We start from the raw sequence: 24,932 nt of genomic DNA on the forward strand, positions 1-24,932 counted from the left end.
GATTGGTAACTCTGTTTCCAAGACGGGAGTAGATCTTTTGTCACATGCTGGCTCATCCGATAGTCCATGAAGGATTTCTTTAGAAACCCGCTAAAATGAGAGGATAGGTATGCTTGTGGTTTTAATGATTTATAGGACGCCATTACTGTCCACCCATGCCGGCGTTTGGTCATTAAGTTTTTGTCTTCCAGGAAGGATTTCGTTTTGGCTGCCTTGTTAATTAAATTACTTAAACCGGCTTTATCCGACCTGGTTTCCCATGATGATTCTAGGTCGAGTTCTATCAAGCAAGTTTTCAGATGCTTTCCCCAGGTACTCAAGGGTTTATTGTCCACCTGATACATAATTTCTTCCCAGCAAAGATGGTCTAAGGTTTCCTGATTCGCACAACGAAATTTATTACAAAGCTTCACGAAGCCGCTCATGGTCCGGAAGCTGGAGCCCTCAGTAAATACTTTTTCCATTAAGAGCAACAGACTGGCCAAGTTTGTAATGGTACCCATACCTTGCCTAAACCCTGTTTGGAACTTCGGGATAATATTGGTCTCTTCAATCCAGTCTCGTAGCTGTATTAGGATGCAGGAGTCATAAAGCTTAGCTTCAACGTCTATTAGGGATATCAGCCTATAATTAGCGGGGTTACGACGGTCCCCCTGTTTAAAAATGGGATGGATGATATTTCCTTGCCAAGACTCTGGAACTTTATTTTGTGTGTATATATGGTTGAACAGGGGAGTTAGGGACTCAGACCAAAGACCGGGTCCGTTTTGAAGAGCATGTTTGGCAGCCCGTTCGGACCTGCCGCTCCTTCTGACTTTAGCCTTGTTATTATATCCCTCAGTTGTTTTTTAGTGGTTAAAGGCGTTTCCATGAACCCATTTACTTCTTCCATGTCCTCTTTTTTCCTTTACTCGCCGGGGTCACATTTCTTATGTTATTACCATTATCCAATTCACTCCCCCATTGACTATTAGTACTGCTTGAATCTGTATTTCCATGCAATGATTGCACGTGTCGAGACCAGGATTCCTGTCCTACCCCTGTTTCTTGCTGAAGGCTTGCTCCTTTGTTTAGATCGTTGATGATTCCCCAAAAGTCCCTGCTATTCGGCAGTTTCCCCGCGCACAGTAACTTATTTCAAATGTTTTCCTTATACGTTCTCTTAGCAACCCTTAGCGACTTCCTGTACAAGCTCCTTGCTTCTTTTAGTTTGCGGTTGTTTGTACTGATCCCCATTTTTTTTTTCCTGTGCAACTGCTCTGACCTCACGTGCAACGCTTTTTTTTTTCTCTTAGGTCCAGATTGAACCAAGGCTCCTTCCTTGCCTTAATACAACCCGGGTTCCCTGGTGCTGCTGGAAATTTGTGCAGGAGGACCTGGATCAGTTGCTCCCAGTTCTTTATACGGTCTTCCTCAGGCTGAGAGCCTAGATTTGAAATATGTTGTTTTACCGTGTCCAATATACTTTCCAGGCCTCCCCCACGCCATTTTAGCTGCTTTAGGTTGAACTTCTCGGCATGTTGTAATAAAGACAGCAAGTTTTGCAAAGCAGCGAGAGCGATGTTCATTTTGGTTATTTGAGGGAAATGGGCACTTTCTAAACGCTTAACTATTTGAAATGAATCTATGCTTGAAGATAGGACAGTACTTATTATTGTAAAATCTATTGTTGAGTGGGTTTTACCGCTCAAGTAGGTAACACCTGCCGGAATGTCACCCCTAGTTTTTCCATTTAAAATTGACAAACCTGAGTCTCTTAACTCGCTTACTATTTTATTTGTCTTTTCTACCAGTTTTTCCCCTATGAGATTGCTGTTAAAATCTCCTGAGATAAACATCGGGCAGTACGCGTACGATCTCTGTAAAACTTGTATCAAGGATGATAAGTTTGCATATTTCTCCTTCTGAGTTTTCCTTTCCGGGTGGATATAGATGTTAATCACTAATAGTTGCCATTTCTTGTTTCCTCGTGGGGAACAGTCTGTGATTTTAATCACTTGAGCCCAAGAAAGTCCCACGTCGAGTTCTTCTGTTGCCCAGTTGTTTATTTGGGCTACGTAGGTTGACAGTCCACCGCGTGGGTGCCCGAATGGAGAAAATCTTTCTGCCAATATATGATGTTCTTGGAACCCTGCAATTGGCGAGGGAAACAATTTCCATGATTCCTGAATCAGAATTACATCTTGATGCTGAAAAAAGGTTAGTGCGTCATTCTCAAGGGCCATTTCTTGAAAACCATGGACATTCCAGGAATAGAATGAAATACTTTGTGGCATAGTTCTCTTATATCTTTGTTTCTGCCTTTGCACCCGGTTGGGGTTACTTTGCTCTATTTTAGGAATTTTGATTGTTCAGGATCCTGGGCAGCCATGACCAGTCCGGCTTTACTACTGTTTGCTGCCTAATACTTTGTTTGCCGTCTGATGATATAACGCTATGACCTGTTGTCCTAACTGTCTGCGATTGACCTCTTGTTCCTCGTAAGCATGTAATTTGTGTTTCCTTCCCTCCTATTCCTTTTTTTAAATTTAGAGATTTTTCTAGGAGGGGATAGGGATATCTTGGACGTTTATGTTGCAACAAGATAATACCCCATACACCAAACTGAGCTCTTGCGGAAAAAATCTTGTCTGCCAGGTCCTTTGAAGCCCAGGTTGTTATAGATTCCTCAATGTCCATATTGAGGGTGCTCGGTTGGAATTTGACAGATATTAGATCTTGGGAAGTAATCTCTTTGAGTTCTGCAATTTCCTTAAACAATTTTAGCAGGTTGCCTCGATTTAGAATGTCTTGCTGCCCCTTTGTTGGATAATCGGGCACAAATGACAACTTGGATTCAAAAACCTCTGTATGGTCTGAAAGCTCTTTAGGATGTTTTGGGGAAGCTGATCTTTGAGGAAGAGCGTCATGAGTTGTAAATTTGTTGCCACTCCTGAGGGATGTTTGTTGATCTTGGACGTCCTTCCCCTCCTCAGATTTGCCGTTGATTATTTGCGTTGATCCTGTCTGCGATGACTTTTTTAAAACGGGCAGGGTATCCCCAAGAGGTAGCGTACATTTCTGTTTGTTTCCAGTAATAGTGACGCTCACGGGGGTTGGCCCGATATTGCTTCCTGAGTTTGTTTTCTCCTCCTGTATTTCCGTTATTCTGTACTCCGTTTTTTTAGGCGTTGGCTGCATGTTACTGGCTTCCCCTCCCTGTCGGGACTTCTCGCCAATTGCGCTATTTTTACTCGTGTGGCCAACCAAATTCAGTGAAAATGTTGTTTGAGTAGAACCTACAGGATCTGGCACCGTTATGAGCTCGTTTTTGACTAGTTGTTTTCCATGACACTTTTTCTTGGGGGCCGAGGATGTTCGACTCCGTTGGATTCCCTCTAAAGAGAAGGACTTGGTTACTTTGTGCTCATGTTGGGGCGGACAAGGGGTCTCACTGGGACCCTGCTAGCGTTCCCTTGGTGAGTTTTCTAGAGCTCCCTTGTTTGATGGTGCCTGGACTCCAATTGTTGCGTCCGGTAATAATTTTTTTTTTTTTTCCTTTGGAGTGACAGATTTGAATATGGAAAAGATGTTACCGTCGTCAATTTGTTGTTGCCTATTATTTTTTAATCTGGCCTTTCTTGCCTTTTTTCTCTCCCTCTTAGTTGGTTTTTCCACACTGGGGGGTTTAATTGTGAGCGGAGTTATTTCCAATTCCTTTTCATTGTTTCTTGGATTTTCTCCTACTTGTACTTGCCCTGGGACCTCTGATAGATGGCTTTTAGAATCTCCTAATGTGTCGTTTGCATTTCTGGTTGTTGTTGTGATCTGCTTGGGGTGTATTTCCTTGCCAAATTTACTTGTTCGGGTTAGTTTAACCTCCTCTAAGATGTCTTTTAGTGTGTCCGGGAGACTGGCTAATTTTTCAATGATGCTCCCGCAACCACAACTGTGTTGTTGATTTTCTTCCACTGAGACCCCTGTCTACATTGCTAGTAAACTAACAGACTCTGGAGGTCACTTCAGGCCAGAAGCTCCGATATCAGCAGATTAGAGACCATCACTGCAGACAGGATAAAACAAGCCTTTTCAGCCTACACGCTCAGTATCAGGAAAAGCATCTTCAACATCAGAACAGCAGTAACCCACCAACAAGTCAGGAAGGGATTGAAAACGTAACCCTTTAAGGACAACACTCTCATATAAACTGACATCTCACACTTACAAGAGCTTTGCCACCTCCCCCATGTATTACTACTGGGTCTTGCCCCCCCTGTACAGCACTCAAGTGCTAACCAGCTGGGTTCACGCTTTAGAAATACCACGTGTGCTTACTACCTTACATGCTATTAATAACTATGAATGATGGGGTCCTTTAAGATGAATGGATGAGGGATTTTGCTTGAGGTCTTGGGCAGGGGGCACACAAAAGTATTTATAAAATGATAGCTTTCTTACAGAGATGTGTTCTGGTCCTGCTTGCACTTATCCACAATTTCCAACCAGTTGCGAATAGGAGAGCACTGTGTCAATACCAAAACCCTCAGGAAGGTACTTTTCCTCCCTCTCCTGTTATCAGTTCTTGGGGGATAAGATTTTTCAGGCACTTTCCGGTGTCTGGAATTCCGTGTAATTTTTTGGGGGGGGTTCTACTAAGCCCCATTGACAATGGACTTCAGTCACAGCATTGTGTAGTGGGTGTATATTATCTATGGATCATTAAACATCCTGTGCAACAAGTTTGAATGTGTGAGCGCATTCTTGGCCTATTATCTATGGATTTGTATGTGATAGCTGATTACCTTTCCTCTGGAAGCGGGGATGAGACAATGCTCCTAAAAGGCATAAACGCGGTATAACGATAAGCAACAGAAGTGCTTTTGAAATAGGGGTATTTGTGACACACACAACCCTGTGTGGTATGGTGGAAGCTGGTACGAGTGCCCTTGGCTACACCTCCCAATCTGTATCACAACATTTATTGTCCAGTGAGGCGAATAATGAACCTTGCGCCCTGACGAATTTGCCATGACATAGCAATGGCAATGAAACATGTTGGCCTACTTTGACAAGGTTTGCAACATGCAGTGCTTTTAACTAGAGTAAGCTCACACTTGTTAATAAAGAGGGCAAATCTAACTGAGTGTCTTATCTCAGTTTTAACTGATGGAACACATCGTCCTTTGTAAATCACGGGGTTCTTTGTTTTTGGGGTAGTTAATTTCTCCTTTCTACTCTCTCTGTCTTCTTACTGGACACAATTCAGTTTTCTCAGTGAGTAGGTAACCAATGATGATAAAACATGGGCATGCTGGTGAGAACCTTCCGGTAGCCTCCCTGGTGTTGCGTACGTGAGGTGCCTTCTCACTCTTTCACTTATTTTTTGTAAGTGTTCTTTACTCACATGTTGTGGGGTAGGGTATGTGTTTGCAGATTGACTGATTGCAGTTCATTTTAAGATACTTAAAAGGTTGGGGGTTCTAGGATTGGCCTAAACTGGACACATTGCCAGAGATTGGTTGGAGGTAGATATCCTCACATTAGAAGCCTTTCCTCTGGAAACAACTACTTATCCTCTTTAAAGCCAGGCCCTTATTGTATTGATGATACCTTTCCTCTGTTGCCAAAGTAGGGACTGGTAGCAAAGAAGAGACTGTGAACTTCAACTTAGGATAGAAGCTGTAACTCATTAATGGAATTTTGCTGACACCCTTATGCAACATGGGCAAAAATTTCACGTTATTAATAAGATTGCTACCTCTTTAAACAGATGTGTTTCTGATTTCTACGGGCCCACAGAAATTATTGAGGCCCCTATTTCTTTACACTCTTTAAGCAGAGCTCCTCAACAGGTTTGTTTATCTTGTGTACAAAAATATCAGATTAAAGGCCAAATACCAGTGAAGTTGTAGAAAAATGTAAGACAGGAGTTGTGAGTTATTTTTTTTGTGCACGATTTCCTCCACTCCCACTAAGTACAGTCCTTATCCTACTCCTTTAGGTATTGCAGCTTTCAAAATGCAAAAAGATGCAAAACCACAAATTGTGCTCCAAAGCCAAATCTACTATATATGAATGTCTTGTCAGGACTTCACGCAAAAGTCCGCTTTGGGAGTGCTGTTCTCTCCAGTTTCTCTCTTGGCAGGCTTCCTCAGTGTTCCCCTCCCACCCCCCATCAAGATAACTCTAAACCAGGGGGTGTTTTCAAAAATCAAAGTGTTTTCCATTTGAATGCTTATTTGTCCTCCACGCATATTCAACCACATTTTGGAAGACACGACCCGTTCATTCCATGAGATCCAAAACAATCTACTCCTGAGTGTCGTATAACTGGGTTCAGAAAACAATGTGGGAAGTTGTTTTTCCTGCAGTAGCTTTTTTTCCACCAGAAATTATGGTGGTTATTGGAGTCTTCTCAGATGTGTACAGTATGAGCCTGTTTTTCTTAGTAAAATTCCACGTGGTACCCATACCACAATTTCTCAAGTAGTTACAGCTGAAAGGTTGAAAGGAATTCATGGATTTATGTCAAGAATCTTTCACATTCCCACCTTGAAGGAATACCAGATGTTCCCCATTATAGTGGCCCTTAACTCGGCTGTGAGCGTGCACAAAGTTGATCTTACTTGTAGGTTTATCTATAGTTGCAAGGGGTTAATTTGTACCCATAGACAATTTACTAGTCAGTCTTTTCTCAGGGGGGAAGTCTTTTGAGGTCTTTTTCTTGATTGCAGAACTCATGACATCAGCTGCTTCGCTCAAACAAAAGAGGTGCTAGCTAATTCCTAATCAGATGTTGCACTTCATGGGATCTGTTACTTTTCACTCCGCATGCCCTTTCCTTCCCCCCCCCCCCCCCCCTCACTCAACAACTTTCATCTTTTACTTTCAGATGCTTTGTGGACTCTTGACCTTTTTGTATATTTGCCGTTTTCGTTGCCTGCCTCCATATTAGTTCACCATCACCAGTTATATTTTATGGCCAAAACTGAGAAACTAAACAAAGAATATAGTAATTGTGAGGAAATAAGATGGTGTGTGGTGTGGTTGTGTGACCTTACCGTGTAATGTACTCATCTACCCCTTTAGGACCAGTAGGTTTAGTTTGTCAAAACCTTAGCTGGGGTGAGGCTGGGGTCGGCGCCAGTTGGGGGCCCAACCAGCACCAGGGGCATCGTTACTGGATTCGGCACAGGGGAAGGTACCGTAAGGTCGACCGGTGTTGATCCTGATCCAGGCCTGGATTCACAGGGGCCCCAGGACCGGAGCCACCGACATCGACGACAGTGAAAAGGTGCAGAGCGACTTACCCGAGGAGTGCGAAGATTTCGATGACGAGTGGTGGTGGCTCTGTGACCGGTCCCAAGACCTTCCTCTTGACCAGGACCTCCAACGACATAGAGTGGACTGCCGGGCCTTCAAGAGCTTTCGGGACCGCTCCTGCAAAGACTTTGCATTCATGGCCCGGCAGTTGGAGCATGACTTTGGGTCGTGGTCGCGCTCCAGGCATCCGAGGCACACGATATGCGGACCATCAGACATCAATTTGTGACAGGAGTCACTAGGCTAGAAGCCAATCCGACGATGGGACATCCCTCGTCCCACCAGGAGTTGGAGACTCAAAAAAGGTGTCTACAAAAGTCGAAAAATGTTTAGTCAAAAAGTGACTAAAGGACAAGCTCTCTCCTGATCTGAGCTGGCTGGTGCGTAAAAATACAGAACTGACAGCGCGCAGGGGCGGCTTCTTAGTAGACACCACAACGTCATCCCGGTGACCACGACTCAGATCACGGACGTGGAGTTGACCGACGCCACCTACTGACGCTCAGGTGTACTGCTAACAGAAAAATTCTCTGAATCCAGTCTGACGCATGGGGGTAATTCTAAGGTAAGTAATCTATAACTAATGTTACAGATACATCGTTACCAAAGGTAAGTAACCTGTTCGTCTGTGTCAATCTTCAAGGCCAATAAATATGCTTCAATAACCATGGGAAAACCATCATCATGTAGGGCTCGCACACCCAACAAGCATTGCCTACAACTCACCAGCACCACATTAAACAACCTCGACCACCATTTGTCTACTATTGCATAACTTGAAAAGTGGACAAACTAAAACCACCCTTCCCCTTGGGACAACGTCTTAAACCACGAAATCCATGAACGTTCCAACCAACCAGTCACTGAGTCATGGTCTTAAAAACAGCACAAACGTAAATGTCCATCATCCCAAAACTTTAATTGTAAATGTATGTTTTTGTACCCTATAAATAAATATCACTTTAATTCCTCTGCCATATAACCCTTCACCTTAAACATCACCATGTGTCCAGGCTTGGCCCTGTTCCCAATGGTCAGTCTCCATGGTCTTTTATTGAGTCATTTCCAGGTCTTTAAGGGACAAAGATAAATAACATTTTAGCTTAGTATTTTTTTAAACATTTATATCTGGATTTATCCATATTTATTTTGTTTCACAAACAACTGAAATAATTACTAGTACATTTTCACATTTAATTAATAAATGTGCAGTTGCATTTTTATTTCTATTCAGCTTTACCATTATAAGCAGCCAAATATAATATAACAATGCACATGTGTGAAAGTATTAGCCTGATAGTACAAAACAAGTGCGCGTATGAAGTTCTTTAAGAACTTTTCATCACTCCTGTTTTTTAAACTCTCCACACTGTCCATGTCCACTGGAATTGGCTGGTAAGTGTTGAATGACAGCATTTTGAGTCTTGAAAATAAGACTGATATTCTGTATTTTTCTGTTTTAAAAAAAAAACATACAAACCGGAAAATACTGTATCTGAAAGAAACACGTTAGTTAAATTCCTCACCTTAGAATATCCCCAGGCGTCAGGCTGGATCCGGAAAGATTGAGTAAAAATAATCTGTGTTCTTTCCTGAACCTGTCTAAAATGATGTGTTTGAGGCATATGAGCTGCAGATTATACACTGTGCATAGCTCGCCATCTGGTGTTGGGCCCGAATGTTTGCAGTTTGTTTTTCCTCTTGGAAAGTCTTTGGAAGTCACGAGTTCGGTGACTCCTCCCTTGGTTCGTATTGCGCATGGGCTTCGGCTCCATCCTCAGATTGTTTTTTTTCCGCAATCGGGCTCGGATGTAATACTTCGCGCTCCGGTTCCGAACTTTCCAGTTCACCGATCGACGCAAAATCCTCGCTCATCGAGATCCTTCAGATAATAAATCATCTTAATCACCTTCTCTTCGGCACTTCTTCGGTTCCGGTCGTCGACGGCGGCCTTCGGGCCTATTCCGGCTCCGGTCTCGGCTGATGGAAAGAACTCCGTTCAAGAAGTGCCCTCGATGTGGGTCCAAATTTCCCCAAACCGATCTCCACGAGGTTTGTAACCTCTGCCTCTCCCCTGAACACGAGGCTTGAGGCTGTCCCGCCTGCAAGTCTTTTTGCTCCAAAAAGACTATTCGAGATCGACGGGCTAGACGCAATATGGCGCACTCCTCGACCTCCGCTCCAGTCGACATCTTCGGGGACGACGTCGAAGCTCCGGGACAGCAGAACATCGAAGAGGAGGACGACTACCTCGTCAGTGCTTCCGAGGCCGACGATTCAGATGTGGAGGACATCAACCCGGCGCAGAGGGTCGTGAGTACAATACCCCCTCCCACACCCAAGCCGACACCCAAAAAGGCTTCGGTCACACCTTCGCCTTCGGGCCTAGGCAAGACCAAGGATACTGCTTCTCACACCCCACCTTCGGGCCCGGTAAAGAAGCCTATTAAGCCTTCCGGCAGCTCGTCAGTGCTTCCGAGGCCGACGATTCAGATGTGGAGGACATCAACCCGGCGCAGAGGGTCGTGAGTACAATACCCCCTCCCACACCCAAGCCGACACCCAAAAAGGCTTCGGTCACACCTTCGCCTTCGGGCCTAGGCAAGACCAAGGATACTGCTTCTCACACCCCACCTTCGGGCCCGGTAAAGAAGCCTATTAAGCCTTCCGGCAGCTCGGGCTCGAGCCAGCCTACCATCGGTACCGAAAAACACCCTCCGGCACCGAAGAAAAGATCGGCCTCAATCTCCACACCGAACCCAGTACCAAAGCCTTCGGTGTCGAAACCTGCCCTGCCGGTGCCGACCAAACATCACAAGGCCCTCGGCAACGACACTCCCGTGCCGAAGCCTTCTTCGGCGCCAAGCAAAAAATCGGAGGTCCCAAAGAAGCACGGCTTGGACAAGCCTAAAAAGTCGTCGGCCCCGAAAACTTCGGCGCCGACCGAACAACCAGTGTCGCAAGAACTTTTTACACCGGATCCTCTCCAAAAGACACTCACCAAGGATCCAAAAACTGGACATTTGACATTGTCTACAAAAAAGAGGCACTTGGACAAACCAGCTCCACCTCCACCTCCAAAGAGGAAAGACGCTGCTACCTCCCCTTTCAGAGTGCCTTCCCCTCCTCCTCCACCTCCTCCACCCTCCCCACCTCTACCCTCTCCACCCCCGCCTCATCGTTCCCCAACCTTGTCTCCTGTCCCAGACTACTTAGGAGACCCATTTTATGATCCAGCAGATGTGCCACAGGATCCCACCCCTACTGGATCTCCAGAACCATGGGACTATAATAATCCGGACATCCCAGATGTCCCACAGGATGACCTTTACCCATCTAGGCCATCCCCACCTGAAGATTCCTTGGGTTTTCACCACCTATTACAAAGGGCGGCACACTACCACGGGGTGGAGTTACACACTGACCCAGTGGAGGAGGATTTTCTCCTAGACACCTTTGACGATGCACATAGGTCTACTGCCATCCTACCTATGTTAAAAGGGGTGATTAAACATGCTCCGGAGGTCTTTAAAGACCCAGTCAGGGCCAGGGTCCTAAACCCCCGTATAGAGAAGAAATACAAAGCCGCCCCCACAGACCCTTCATATATTAAAGGCCCTGCACCATTGGATTCCCTAGTGGTATCTACAGCTAGGAAACGCTCCAATTCTCAGGCGTCAGGCGAAGCACCACCACCTGACAAGGAGTCCAAGCTCCTAGACGCGTCAGGGAAGCGCACTGCGTCACAAGTCGCCAACATATGGCGTATCGCCAACACGCAAGCGCTATTGGCCAGATACGACAGGGCACATTACGATGAGTTAGAGACCATCATGCACCATCTCCCTGAAAAATATAAGAACAGGGCCAATGAATTGATCCAAGAGGGAAAACTAATCACTAATACCTCTATTCGCTGTGCCCTTGATGCAGCAGATACAGCCTCCAGGGCCATAAACACCAGTGTCCTTCTACGTCGTCATGCCTGGCTCAGAGTTTCAGGTTTTAAACCTGAGGTACAAGCCTCTATATTAAAGCACCCATTTGACCAAGATCATCTATTTGGCCCAAAAGTTGATGAAGCCCTCGAAAAGATGAAAAAAGATACTGACACGGCGAAATCCATGGGAGCCCTACAGTCACACACTCCAAGGCGCTCCTTTCGCCGCTCTTCCTTTCGAGGCACGGGCAGAGGCTACTCCTCGGATAGTGCATCCACGTCCTATAAATCCCCTCCTCAATCTACCTTCACAAAGGGATATCAAAGAGGCGAAAACAGAGGCAATAATAATAAGGGCAGAGGCAAAACAAATACCGCCCGCTCTGCCACACCTACTACCCAATGACTTTCCCCCGCTCCCTCCAGACCATTCCACTCCGGTCGGGGGCAGAATACGACATTTCATTCACGTCTGGGAGACCATCACCTCAGACAGATGGGGGACACAAATTATTCAGTCAGGGTATTGCTTAGAACTAACATCTGCCCCCCCAAACATTCCACCCAGGCACCGCCCTCTGTCTCAAGAACATACTGCACTGCTAAAACAGGAGGTAACCTCCCTCCTGCAAAAAGGAGCCATAGAGCAGGTCCCCATAAATCAGCAAAATTTAGGGGTCTACTCCCTGTACTTTCTGATTCCAAAGACAGACGAGACTCTACGACCTATCCTAGATCTCAGACCTCTAAACACTTACATACATTCAGACCATTTTCACATGGTAACCCTTCAACAGGTTTTCCCACTTCTCTCCCAGAACGATTTTCTCACCACTCTGGACTTGAAAGACGCATACTTTCATATTCCAGTACACCAGTCTCACAGAAAGTACCTCAGATTTGTGGTGGACGGGCAACACTACCAGTTCAAGGTGCTCCCGTTCGGGGTAACAGCACCAAGGGTATTCCCCAAGTGCCTAGCAGTAGTGGCTGCACACCTCAGAAGACAGCACATTAACGTCTTCCCGTATCTGGACGATTGGCTAATAAAAGCCACGTCCTACGAACAATGTGTGCAACATACCGCCGCTACAGTCCAACTACTCCACCAGCTAGGGTTCACGGTGAACCATCAAAAATCCCACCTGGTACCATCACACACAAAACAATACCTCGGTGCCACCATAGACACCTCAAAAGCCATAGCCTATCCCAATCCTGCCAGGATTGCAAAGATACAGGCTCTGCGTCAAAAATTCATATCTCAACACTCTCTCCCAGCAAGAGTGTTTATGCAACTGATAGGGATGATGGCCTCTTGCATCTTCATAGTGCCCCATGCAAGACTCCAGATGCGTCAGAGTGCTTAGCGCGCCAGTGGAACCAGGCCCAGGGACAACTGGCAGATCTGGTGTTGGTAGACGGTTGCACCCATCGCTCTCTGCAGTGGTGGAACACCACAAACCTTTCCATAGGTCGACCGTTCCCGGACCCGGTCCCACAGATAATCCTCACAACAGACGCATCGCTCTCCGTCTGGGGAGCTCATCTGTTACATCTCACAGCACAGGGCACATGGACGCCACAACAGAAGTTACTCCACATCAACCATCTGGAGTTACTAGCAATCTTCCTCGCCCTAAAATCCTTCCATACGCAGATTTCAGGCAAGGCAGTCCTCATTCGCACAGACAACATGACTGCCATGTACTACATTCAAAAGCAGGGGGGCACACACTCTCCACAGCTCTCTCAGCTAGCACAGAGCATGTGGAGATGGGCAATTCCACAAAAAATCTTTCTCCTGGCCCAACACGTCCCAGGAGTCCAAAACACAGTGGCAGATCTGCTCAGCAGACAGACGCAGCAGATCCACGAGTGGGAACTTCACCCACAAGTTCTTCACCCGTTCTTTCGGAAGTGGGGGCATCCACACATAGACCTATTCGCCACCCACGAAAACAAAAAATGCCCAAGCTTCGCCGCCAGATATCCACACCCATTGTCCAAAGGCAATGCGATATGGATGAACTGGTCAGGCAAATTTGCATACGCTTTTCCACCTCTCCCACTAATTCCATTAGTGGTGCGAAAGCTACAACAGCATTCCCTAACACTGATCCTAGTAGCTCCAACATGGGCCAGACAACCGTGGTACACCACATTGCTGGAACTCTCAGTAGTACCACACCAAAAGCTACACCTCTCACCATGCCTCCTAACCCAGAACCATGGAGAGATCAGGCACCTGGACCCAGCTCAGCTCAACCTTGCGATCTGGCTCCTGAGGTCCTAGAATTTGGATACCTTAACCTTCCCCCTGACTGTATGAACGTCATCAGAGAAGCTAGACGCCCTACCACTAGAGCCTGCTACGCTGCCAAGTGGAAAATATTTGTTGTTTATTGTCATAACAACACAATCAATCCTCTAGAGGTGTCTATACAACACATCATATGCTACTTATTCCACCTACAAAGGTGTAATCTAGCATATATCTCCATTCGGTTACACCTCGCAGCAATTGCAGCTTACCTACAAAACAGGCAGCACCTATCACTTTTCAGGGTACCTGCCATTAAAGCCTTCATGGAAGGCCTAAAAAGAATAATTCCCCCCCTCACAGTGTGCCAACCTTGTGAAACTTAAATATCGTTCTCACGAGGCTAATGGGGCCGCCATTCGAACCTTTGCATAAATGCGAACTGCAATTTCCCACATGGAAAACAGCTTTCCTTGTAGCCATCACTTCCCTTAGAAGGGTCAGTGAGATACAAGCACTTACCATACAAGAACCTTTTCTTCAAATGCACCAGAACAAGGTTGTTCTCCATACCAACCCAAAATTCCTACCTAAAGTCATTTCCCCTTTTCACCTAAACCAATCTGTAGAATTACCGGTATTTTTCTCGCAACCTCAGACTGTTGCAGAAAGGGCTCTACACATGCTAGATGTCAAACGAGCCTTACTTTATTATATCCAAAGAACACAACCTTTCAGAAAGACCAAACAACTGTTTGTCTCTTTCTCTCCACCACACAAGGGCAACCCCATCTCAAAATCCGGGATAGCTAGGTGGATTGTAAAATGCATCCAGATTTGCTACCACAAAGCAAAACGAATGCTATCCTTTCACTAAACACTACTGTGTAGATGTGCAAACCAAGCAACAAGCTACTGTGGGCCAGGCTGTACTAAAAACACTATTTCAAACCACTGCAACAGATACCGGTGGTCGCCGCTAAGGTTGGGAACTGCTATATAGTCTATGCAAAAGTGTGTAATCTGCAGCTCATATGCCTCGAACGGAATATGCTACTTACCAGTATGCATCTGTTCTTGGCATGTAGAGCTGCAGATCTACACACACCCACCCGCCTCCCCGGCTACCTGTATCTGTTCCAGTCTATCTTACTTAGATACAACACACATGGGTTTCTTCACTGTTATTACTACGCTCCATCTTTCCCTGCTGGCGAAAAACAATCTGAGGATGGAGCCGAAGCCCATGCGCAATACGATCCAAAGGAGGAGGAGTCACCGACCTCGTGACTTCCAAAGACTTTCCAAGAGGAAAAACAAACTGCAAACATCCGGGCCCAAAACCAGATGGCGATCTATGCAAAAGTGTGTAGATCTGCAGCTCTACATGCCAAGAACAGATGCATACTGGTTATTAGTATATTCCTAACTGTCTGCTATAATTTTATGGCTAATTTCTTATAATAAAGGTTTAATGTAAGCACACACTCGTGCTTAAGACAGTGAGAGATTGCTTGTAAGCATCAGTGTAGAAGGTCTTGTTTATTGCTCAAAATTTCTGTTATGAGCCACTCTTTAAGGGGTCTTATTTGGCATACAAAGACGTTTGTTACCATTGCACTGAACTTTTCTTGTGGATTGAGGTTCTATTGTGTAGAAGCAAAAGAAACCCCATTGCACAGTAAGCATCAGTCCTTGGTTCTACATTGTGGGGGGTGTCTGAGGTGAAGAAAGTCAAGGCGGTGCAGAGAAGGGCTCAGAGGTGGATAGTCCTCTACATTATTAACTGCTACACAGTGGCCAAAAAGCACCAGCTGAAGGCTCTGAGAACAGATTCCACCAGAACTCAGACTGCCACCACTGCTTTGGCATGCAGAGTACCTGTCCTTAACATCTGTCAAGATGCAATATGGGCATCCGTGTTGGCACTTTAACAAAACACTACTGCCTTCTGTTATGAAAACTTCCAGATCCAGTCTGGAGACTGGGGGATATTCTAAAGGTGAAGAATCTGTGGTTAGAGTAGCCACCAGAAACAACATTATCGAAGGTAAGTAACTTGTTAATTTGTCCACACTGGAGTGCTTGTGACCAGCTTCAAATCCTACTCAAGATGTGATTTTTCTTTCCATAGTGATTCGCAGAGTTTGGAAAAATTAAGAGAGACACAGATTTCAGAAAGACTTTCTGCCACTCTTATTACTGCTAGCAAATCTGTGCAAGTCAACGGAGCTGCAACTGTAAGTGAACTTCTTTTTCATTCCCAAACATTTTAATGTACAAGTATGCTTTTAAATAAGTATTAGTGATCTTGGTGCATAGTGTAGCAATAGTGTGCCTAGTTTAAGTGGAAGCAGGCTATACAGCAAAAAAAATCAGTCTTTTAGAAAGTACTGTTTTCCTTAAATGTCTGAAAAGCTGTATTTTTTTATTTCTTTATACACTTTTTGTTTAAATTAGGTTCTGCCTGATTTCACTTCTTTAACTTCATATCCTAGATTTTCCCCAATTATATCTAGGTCAAAGTTGTGATGGCGTTGGAGTTGGCTTTTTTCCTTTCATTGGCTTTTGGGCACTACACTACACCCTTTCTGCTATTGGCTTGAGACTTTTTCAATTATATCTTGGCTCAGCCAATAGGAAGTATTGTATTTTTAACTAATGGTATTGGCTTACTGCGCTGTGTTTTTCCACCTGTTTATACTGCTTGCTTTCAACTACATTTAGGATATATTTTCCAACAGGCCTTTCCCTGGTTGTGTTCTTCATTTCTGCCACCACCACCCTTATTCCTCTCTTCCTTGTGTGCTCATTGGTCCCCCCCACCAACTGCTCCCTCGTGTTGCTCCTTCTATTCTTTCCTTTGCATTTCTCACTTTCTACCACCCACCAAACCCTTTAATGGCTCCTCTGTTTCTTTTTCTTTCAACTATGCTCTTCATTTTCTCAACCCTCAACACCTTTCTTTATTCACTCACATCCTCCCTCTTTCCTCTCGCTTTTTCTCCCAACCATCACCACCTATTGTTCTTCCCTCCTGACCCTCCTCCTTTCCCCTCTGTTCTCCAACCCTTCCCTCGTTGTGACTTCTCACTGGTACTGCCACTGGCCAGGTATTTTTTATTTGCCTAGAAACGACAGACTGTATATTGAAGGATCCCTTGCCTTCGATACAGTCTTCTTTTTGTTTCTATGTGAAATGAAGGCTGGTGGAAACGTTCCCTGCATTATAGTCCTTCCTTTCTTTCTATGTCAAAGGAACTAAAAGTACTTCCCACACAACCTTTATTGTACTTAGAAGCAAAAACAGGACTAATTCAAAAGCGAAGAATGCTTTCAGTACATATAAGCTTTCATTTCTTGAATCTGCCAGGCTGTAAAAATCCTACCTTACATTCATTAGCATATTAAATCCAGTGCAATTGCCTTTTTGCTATTGCCTGTTTTTTTTTTTTTTTAATCACCATACTTAATGAAAAGACAGTACCCCCTCAATATGCCCCCACAGTTACCTGCCACCTCTTATGCTAGCAAGTGCAACACTGACCTTTGTTTACGAATCCGCAGCAGTGATGACCTTGAGAATTGGGAGCTCACATACATCTCATTAGATAGTATTTTGAATGGCTCTCTGGTTTACCTAGTATTATTAAACATTGTTATGCGGGTCTTTTGGGCTAATCAGGTGATATGGATGAAGGTTCCATTAGTATGGATTCAGCTCAAGAGATATTGACTACGAAGTGTTATATATTGCACTGACCAAGTAAACGTAAGCGTATGTGGGGTATATGTATTTAAGGCTGTTACAACTGAAATAATGGTTTATTGTCCATACAGCAGGAAATTCCTAATCACTTGCCAACTCGTTTGATACATCAGCTAACCTTCAAAATACATTTTTAGATATAAGCTTTGATATCACCTTGTCCTTAACATACATACCATCCGCACCTTTGACTGTTCATCTTGCAGTTTTAAGATTGTTTTTCCTACGGTGGGAGAGAAGCTGTACATGTACTGGGGTGCAATTGTAAATCCTGTTCTATTCCAAAAGTGGAAACCGTCCCCAGGCACATTAATCAACTCTAAGTGACTCCAGCAATTGTTTCCCATTTTGATGTTGCTGGAAGTGCCTTGTATGTCCGGATTTCTCTTTAACGCTATGGTTCTTATAGCCTTAAGTTTTAGTTCCACAATGTAATTTATTTGTGGGACTCCTAGGGCATATCTGTGAATACACCAGACATCTAACCGCAGATTCCTTACTTTAGAATTTTCCACCAGGCACGAGACTGGATCCGGAAATATTTTCCATAGCACTTCTGTAAAGGGTGTCGCGCAACTCTGTATCGACATCGTCCACCTGATGTGATGTCGGAGTCCATGTAACTCTCTCGCCAATGCGTTGGCATCCTTTCTTCTTTTTCACATTTGCAATTCAGATCCGGAGCAGTTAGGGGGCTGTTTTTACAGGGCTATCTTGACGTCTTGTTGAGAGATCCGTGTGCTTTTTTGCAATGTTATCTGAGTTTAAACTCTGTGGATCTTGTGACAGAGAAATGTTGATCACGGATCCGCATACTATCTTTTTGTGGTGCCTTGGAAAACCCCATGACTTCGAGGAGTGCGGTTCCTGCCAGCGTCTAAGGCCGAAGGTGTTAAAATAGCGCCAAATGGAACTTCTAGTGGCGCGTTTATCCGAGAAACCGCGGCAGTCCTAGCCGAAGTCCAGAGACCAGTTGAGGAGCCGTTCGGATGAGGGGCCATTGATGTAATGGAAGGCTCCAACAAGCAAAATGTAAGTCTGACACCGTCTCCTAACTGTTGGTTGTGCCGCATTCACAAGAGTCCACCGCGCGCCTCTCTTAATATACTGGAGCTGGGGCGAGACTAGCCCAAACGTGGGAATATTATTTTTCCCTGCAAGAGGTTTTTGGGCCTCAGTCTCCCTGTGGTGTGCTTTCTGGCCCCAAGGATGTAGGAGGTTCCCTGACTGGATCCTTGCTGGCGGGTTCGCCCTTGGTGACATTTGGGCCCTCTGAATCCATTATTGGATTCAAGGCAGCGCCGTGGCATAGCCCTTCAGAGTTCACACCTTCGGCATCTTGGTTGAGTCGGCCAATGACTTCAGCAGCTCCGATAGAAGCCGATCTCATTACTCTTTCTGACGACAGGACGATCCCACGATGCCAGATGCCGCGCCGACAGAGCAGTCTGCTTTGGACAACTCTCATCAGGCCTTATTTAACCTCATTCTATTTTTCCTACAGGAAAGCAGTTTAGTAGATGAAGGGGAGAATATAGGATGGTAAAACCCTTTGGATAATATTGACCAGCCTCCTTTGGAGGAAAAGTAGTTGATTACACTGGGGGAGGCTAATGGGCTAGAGTCATCTCCAGTATGATTTACTTTATCCAGTATTAGGGTATCTTTCATAGATTCACATGCCTGAATCATTCCCCGTCGTCGGGATGGGAGTCCCCGGTACATAAATAAAGTAATGTCTCAGAAGACATATAGAGCAGTGGTTCCCAAACTTTTGATTCCTGAGGACCCCAATGAGTCACCACTGGAAGTCGGGGACCCCCAAGCAATTTGTATGATTTAAATTTCAAACGTTAAAACTGTAATTCGAAAAAAATTAACACATGTGTGCACACAAAACAAATACTCGAATTACTAAGGATTTTAGAGGCATATTTACCAACCCCTACCACCATGGAAACATCACTTTTTGCAATGTTCGCGTGTCGATGGGGGCTTCGCCTTATTTACAAGGAAGTGGTAAGCCACTTAACATGGCTTAACGCTGCCTTTTAAATAAGGCCCCCTTTCACGCAATGCTTAGCGTGAAAGGGGTGGGTAGTGGGTTTTGCAGTGGGTGTTCCACCGCAAAACCCATTGATTTTGATGCTGCCCCCTATTCACAGGGGCAGCATAAATAGAAGGCAGCGCCAAAATTAACACTCAGATTATTTATTATGTACAGTTGATTATGTTCTCAATAACGAGATTGGTCTCTGTCCAAACCACGATGCAATAGATGTTTTTTGAAGATATGTGGATCTGATTGAACCCTTTTGCTCATGAGATATTGCTCAAACCATTATTTCGTTTGTACTCCTTTCTATTTTTGATTAATATATATAAAAGACTTATGTTTAATTCACAAAACAGAATTCCCGTGTTTGTTGTTTATATTCAATGATTAGATCAGTTGATTGATTTTCTTCTTGGTGTTAATTTACTCACATACACCTACTAATTAAGTTCTTGAGAAATATACGGAAATAGTTTGTCTTAAACAAAACCCCTTGTTGCCATCCTTTACCTTTCCGCCCTATTCACAGGGGCAGCATAAATAGAAGGCAGCGCCAAAATTAACACCAGGGAAAACCAGGTCTTAACTTGGCGAAACAAGGAGCAATGCTTTATTTCTCCTCATTTTTGCTTTTTCCATGTGTGCTGCCTTGTGCAGCACACATGGAAAAAGCAAAACGCCTTGCATTGTTTATGTACAGGATGGTGACCCTTCCTGCACATAAATAATCATTAATAAAATGGCATTTTGTAACTTTCATGTGTGCTGCATTAAGCTGCACACATACAAGTGACAAAACCCCATTTCAAGATTGTTTATGTGCAGGAAGGGGGGACCTTCCTTTACATAAACAATCTTCCACTGCACGCAGACACCCTTGCACTGTGTTGCTTGCACTGTGTTGCAAGGGTGCCTGCATTGGTGCTACACTGCTAAGTGTAGCACCAGCACAGGGCGAAATGTAGGGCTGCACTAAATTCTTGTAAATATGGTGCAGCCCTGCTTTTCTGAAGTGGCGGCGCATGTCGTTAAGCCACAGAGGCTAACAACACGCTCCACCACTTCTTTTGTAAATATCCCCCTTAGTATTTTATATTGAAAGAATTTGCAAAAAACTAAAATTTTAATGGGAAGGTTGGTGCTGCATCTCTATGACTAACTTTTAAATGGTTGGTTTTATTTCGCAGTACGAGGCTCCTGCCAGGGCCAGGCTGGAAACCCAAAGCAGCCCTGGCAAATGTTTTCAGACCAGTCCCCATACGGTGCACACCAAGTGCATTGAGTGTGAATGACCACTACAAAGGGGGCTTTGGGAGCCTCTACCCCCAAAGAAATTTAGAAAACAATGGTGCAGTCTACAACACGTTTATCACTTTACATGAAACACATATAGAGACAATTAATCATAAGTGTAAATCAGTGTGTAGAAAATGTTACATAAGGCAAAGGGGACTACAAGATGTAGGATTCACATGTCATTTATACTGGTAGGCATTTTTAAAGAGTGCTTGGTCTGGAGAAGCACAAAAAACTCGGGATTCAGAACATAAGACAGTGGTTAGCATTGACTTTAAGAATAAAAATGTTTTTCCACCCTGATGAACCTTTTTCGCAGCATCGGGATAATGAAAGACCGGGAAAAAACATAAGTTACTAACTTGTACCATGCAGTATGCAAGGAGTTCTTTGATGACAGTTTATAAGTCACTGTGCTAGATTACGGTTGCCACTTATGTACTGCACAGTAACAAAATAATCTTTGTGACAAAAGCAGTAACCCACTCACCTATGCACATAAAATACTGTTATTTAAAATGCATGGTACACGTTCTTTGCAATAGGCATATTAACCCTCTGTGCTACATTAGATAACTCAAAGCTGCCACAGGACAAAACTCTAATCTCTCTCCAGCAGTTACATTAATCACTGTTATCTTGACACTTTTATTGTTGCTGGAAAACTGCTAATTATACAAGTGCAGTGCTTTTTAAACTGCTGCCTGCAGACCCCCTGTGTCAGGGACCCCTGGGGGTCCCCGGACCACAGTTTGGGAAACACTGATATAGAGTAATAGGCCAAAGGCCTCACCTTAGTAACATATCCACGTCCTTTTGTAAAAAAAAAAGGACCAAACTTTGGAGAGTAGCCAATCAGCTATCGCCACCCTCCAGAACCTTCCTGGAAGGAGCTCTAGTCCCTCAGATTTTCTACCGCACGTTGTGCTAAGGGAGTCTTCACTGAGCTCTGCTCAGCATTCCTTGTTTCTGGATTACCAGTGTTTCTCGCTTCGACTTTCCATTTTCTGGGTGAAGTTCTTCAGTTCCTCATGGCAGATACTCCGAAGAAGGGCCTTTTCAGGTCTTGTGCTTCCTGTGGTAAAAAGAGATTTCATGTGGATGATCAACACAAGGACTGTCTCTACTGCCTTTATCCGAACCACTCTTCAAAGGATTGTAAGGTATGTCGTACCTTTTCCTCCAAGACCCTTAAAGATAGTGAGGGGCGCCTCTTAATTTGGCTGCAGAGGCTTAAAGACAAAGACCCAGTATTGTCTTCTGAGGAAAGTGAGGTCTCGTCCATCTCTTCACAGTCCTCTCAGAAAAGACCAAGGGTGGCTTCTCCCGGCCCTTCGTCGCAGCCACCTCAAAAGAAGGCGCATAAAAGGTCTTCAGAGGTCCTTCCTAAGACTCTTCTAGCAAAGGTTTCTCCTCAGGAAGTTCTTCATGCCTTCAAAAAGCCTTCTTCCACCCCGTCGACTTCTGTCACGTCTCATTCTCTATCAACATCGATGACCACTCCATCGTCGACGGCCGGTAGGTCGGTCTCGTCGACGCTGAAAGTCAAGAAGACATCGTCTACGTCCAAGCTGCCGTCGACGCTGCGATCGCCGACGACGGCATTGACGACGACACCGTCGATGAAGACTGTCCTGTCGACATCTACATCATCGTCGATGACGGCTCAGTCGACGAAACCTTCATCGTCGACGACAGCGCTGACGGCGGCACCTCAACCTACTATGGTGCCCGTCCACACTTCACCGTCGACGACTATGCCATCGACGGGACCGTCGACGACAGCAGATTCTGACATACAAAGTACGTACGTGCACCTTAAAATCACCAAACTTACACTGACACCAGCCCTGACCTCCCCTAGTAGAGTCCAGCTCTTGCCTCCAGCACATCTTTTAGAGGAAGAAGACTCTGATGATAGCAGTATGTTCAGAACAGCGACAAGTCCATCGCAACTGCACGTTAAATACCAAGACAGTTCCGATTATGCAGATCAAGGGCAGGCAGATCAGGCGGTTTCTCCTGAGGAATACCATCCGCCTCCACCTCCCATGGTTTGTTTGCCTGCTTCCTTGGTCTCTGACCTACAGTTCCTCATTTCGGACTATAAGCAGAGGTTCCCAATGTCTGCACCATCTCCGCTTCCGGTTGTGCCTCCAACACCAAGGCCACGACCTCCTCCATTGAGCTTACAGTCTGAGTCTGTCACATCACCACCTCCACTTTCTACAGACGATGAAGAGGAGGAAGGCCATGAAGAAGGGGAACTTCAAGATTCCTAATCTAATCTGGACGAGTGGGATGATTACATACTTCCCTGTCCAGCTTCTCCCGTGCCTACCACAGCTGACTCGCCTCCGGAGGACATTGGAGGCTTTCACATTATCATGGAGAGAGCGGCGCAGCGCTTCCAAATACCTATGCCCTCACACCAACAGGATTGTTTCCTCTACGATTTTAAAGAGCCTTTTAAGAAGTCCTTTAGATCTATCCCTATCATAGACTACATATGGGAACAGGGCGTTAAGATCATGCAGAACCCTTCCTCGGTACCTCCAGTATTACCTCGTCTGGATAAGAAATATAGAGCTCCAGATACTGCTCCGGCTTGCCTGACAGGCCATCCTAATCCGGACTCAGTCATTACACAAGCTGCTCAGCGGAAATCAAAAAATCCTTCCGCTCTGCTGACTTATCCTCCGGACAAAGAGGGTCGACGGCTGGACATTGTTGGCAAACGCTTCTCGTCCATGTCTGCATTGACAGTGCATGCATCCAATTCCTTGGCACTGTTAGGACGTTATAACCATCAGATGTGGGCAGATATTGCTCCATACCTTGCGGCCTTGCCAGAGGAGTCAAAGGGAAGAGGCGAAGAAAATCTTACTGGAGGGCGAGAGATCTGCATCCGAAATTATAGACTGCGCGATGGATATCGCCTCTACTGGATTTCGCCAACTAGCGGGCGCAGCTGTACTTCGGCGCCAGGGTTGGTTGAAGGCGACTTCCTTCAGACCGGAGGTACAAACCAAAGTCTTGGACATGCCATACGATGGCCAGCTTCTTTTTGGGGCACACATAGATGAAGCTCTGCAAGGTTTTAAAAAGGATACCGACACGGCTAGGGCTTTGGGTACCCTCCTATTCAGGAACCCCTCTTTTTGAGGCTCAAGAGGGAGAGGTCAAACATCTACCAGAGGTGATTTCCAACACCGATCTTCCTTCTCTTCCACTCAGCAATATCGGCCACAATACCAGCAACGTCAACAGCACACCACCTACACTAAATCTTCCTTTCGTGGCAGACGCTGCTCGGCGACAATGACTTCCCACTACCGCCGGTCTCCAACTCCTCTCTGCCCTCCAAAGTTGGAGGAAGAATTTTCCACTTTCTGAAAAATTGGAAGCAAATAACAACGGACCGTTGGGTCCTGCAACTAGTTCAATTCGGACATTCACTAGAATTCATCCAAATTCCTCCCCAAACCCCTCCCGACCTATGCGTCACAAAAATGTGCGTTCTCTACTCCTGGAGGTTGCACTTACGCTCCAGAATGGAGCTATAGAGTTCCTCCACATCAAGGGGGAAAGGGATTTTACTCCTGATTTTTCCTCGTACGCAAAAAGGAGAAAAAATGGAGACAAATATTGGACTTGAGAAATCTAAACAAATTCCTGAAAAAAGTCGTTTCGTATGGTCACCATCCAGGAAGTGCTACAGCTCCTCAATGCGGACGACTACATGGTGTCTTTAGACCTTCAGGACGCCTACTTTCACATCCCGATCTACCGCAACCACAAAAAAATTCTGAGATTCGCGGTGGCGGGCAGGCATTACCAATATCATGTCCTGCCGTTCGGACTCAAATCGGCACCACGCATTTTTACAAAATGTCTTTCTCCGGTGGCTGCATATCTCCGACAACAACACCATCAAGTCTTTCCGTATATGGACGACTGGCTCGTTAAAGCACCCTCTCTAGAAGGCGCGTCCAGGTCTTCCAGTGCCTGTCTAAGGCTTTTCGATTGTTTGGGGCTTACTCTCAATCAGGACCAGTCCGTCCTTCAGCCTTCCCAGCGCATAACTTTCTTGGGTGCTACTCTCGACACGCTACAAAAGGCGTTTCCGTCACAGGAGCGCAAAGACAAACTTCTTTCCTTGGCACTTCGCATATGCTCCAAAAAGACTCTTGCTGTGCGCCTCTTCAAATCCCTGCTCGGGATGATGTCTTCCTGCATCCTGCTAGTTCCACACTGTCGCCTTCACATGCGACCTCTTCAAGAAGCGCTTTCAGCTCAATGGGTC

The 24,932-nt window shown here is 45.3% G+C and overlaps 1 protein-coding gene across 3 annotated transcripts in view; it reads left to right on the plus strand.

The window, feature by feature from the left end:
* The window catches only part of LARP4B (La ribonucleoprotein 4B), an 843,857-nt gene that overhangs the window by 772,603 nt on the left and 46,322 nt on the right, over positions 1-24,932 (plus strand). For all 3 annotated transcript variants that reach the window (XM_085631918.1, XM_085631912.1, XM_085631914.1), the window contains one exon: positions 15,640-15,745. In XM_085631918.1, coding sequence (XP_085488044.1) covers positions 15,640-15,745 — 106 coding nt within the window. The remainder of the gene's footprint in view (positions 1-15,639; positions 15,746-24,932) is intronic.

This window comes from Triturus cristatus, chromosome 10, assembly GCF_964204655.1.
Source record: "Triturus cristatus chromosome 10, aTriCri1.1, whole genome shotgun sequence".
NCBI lineage: Eukaryota > Metazoa > Chordata > Amphibia > Caudata > Salamandridae > Triturus > Triturus cristatus.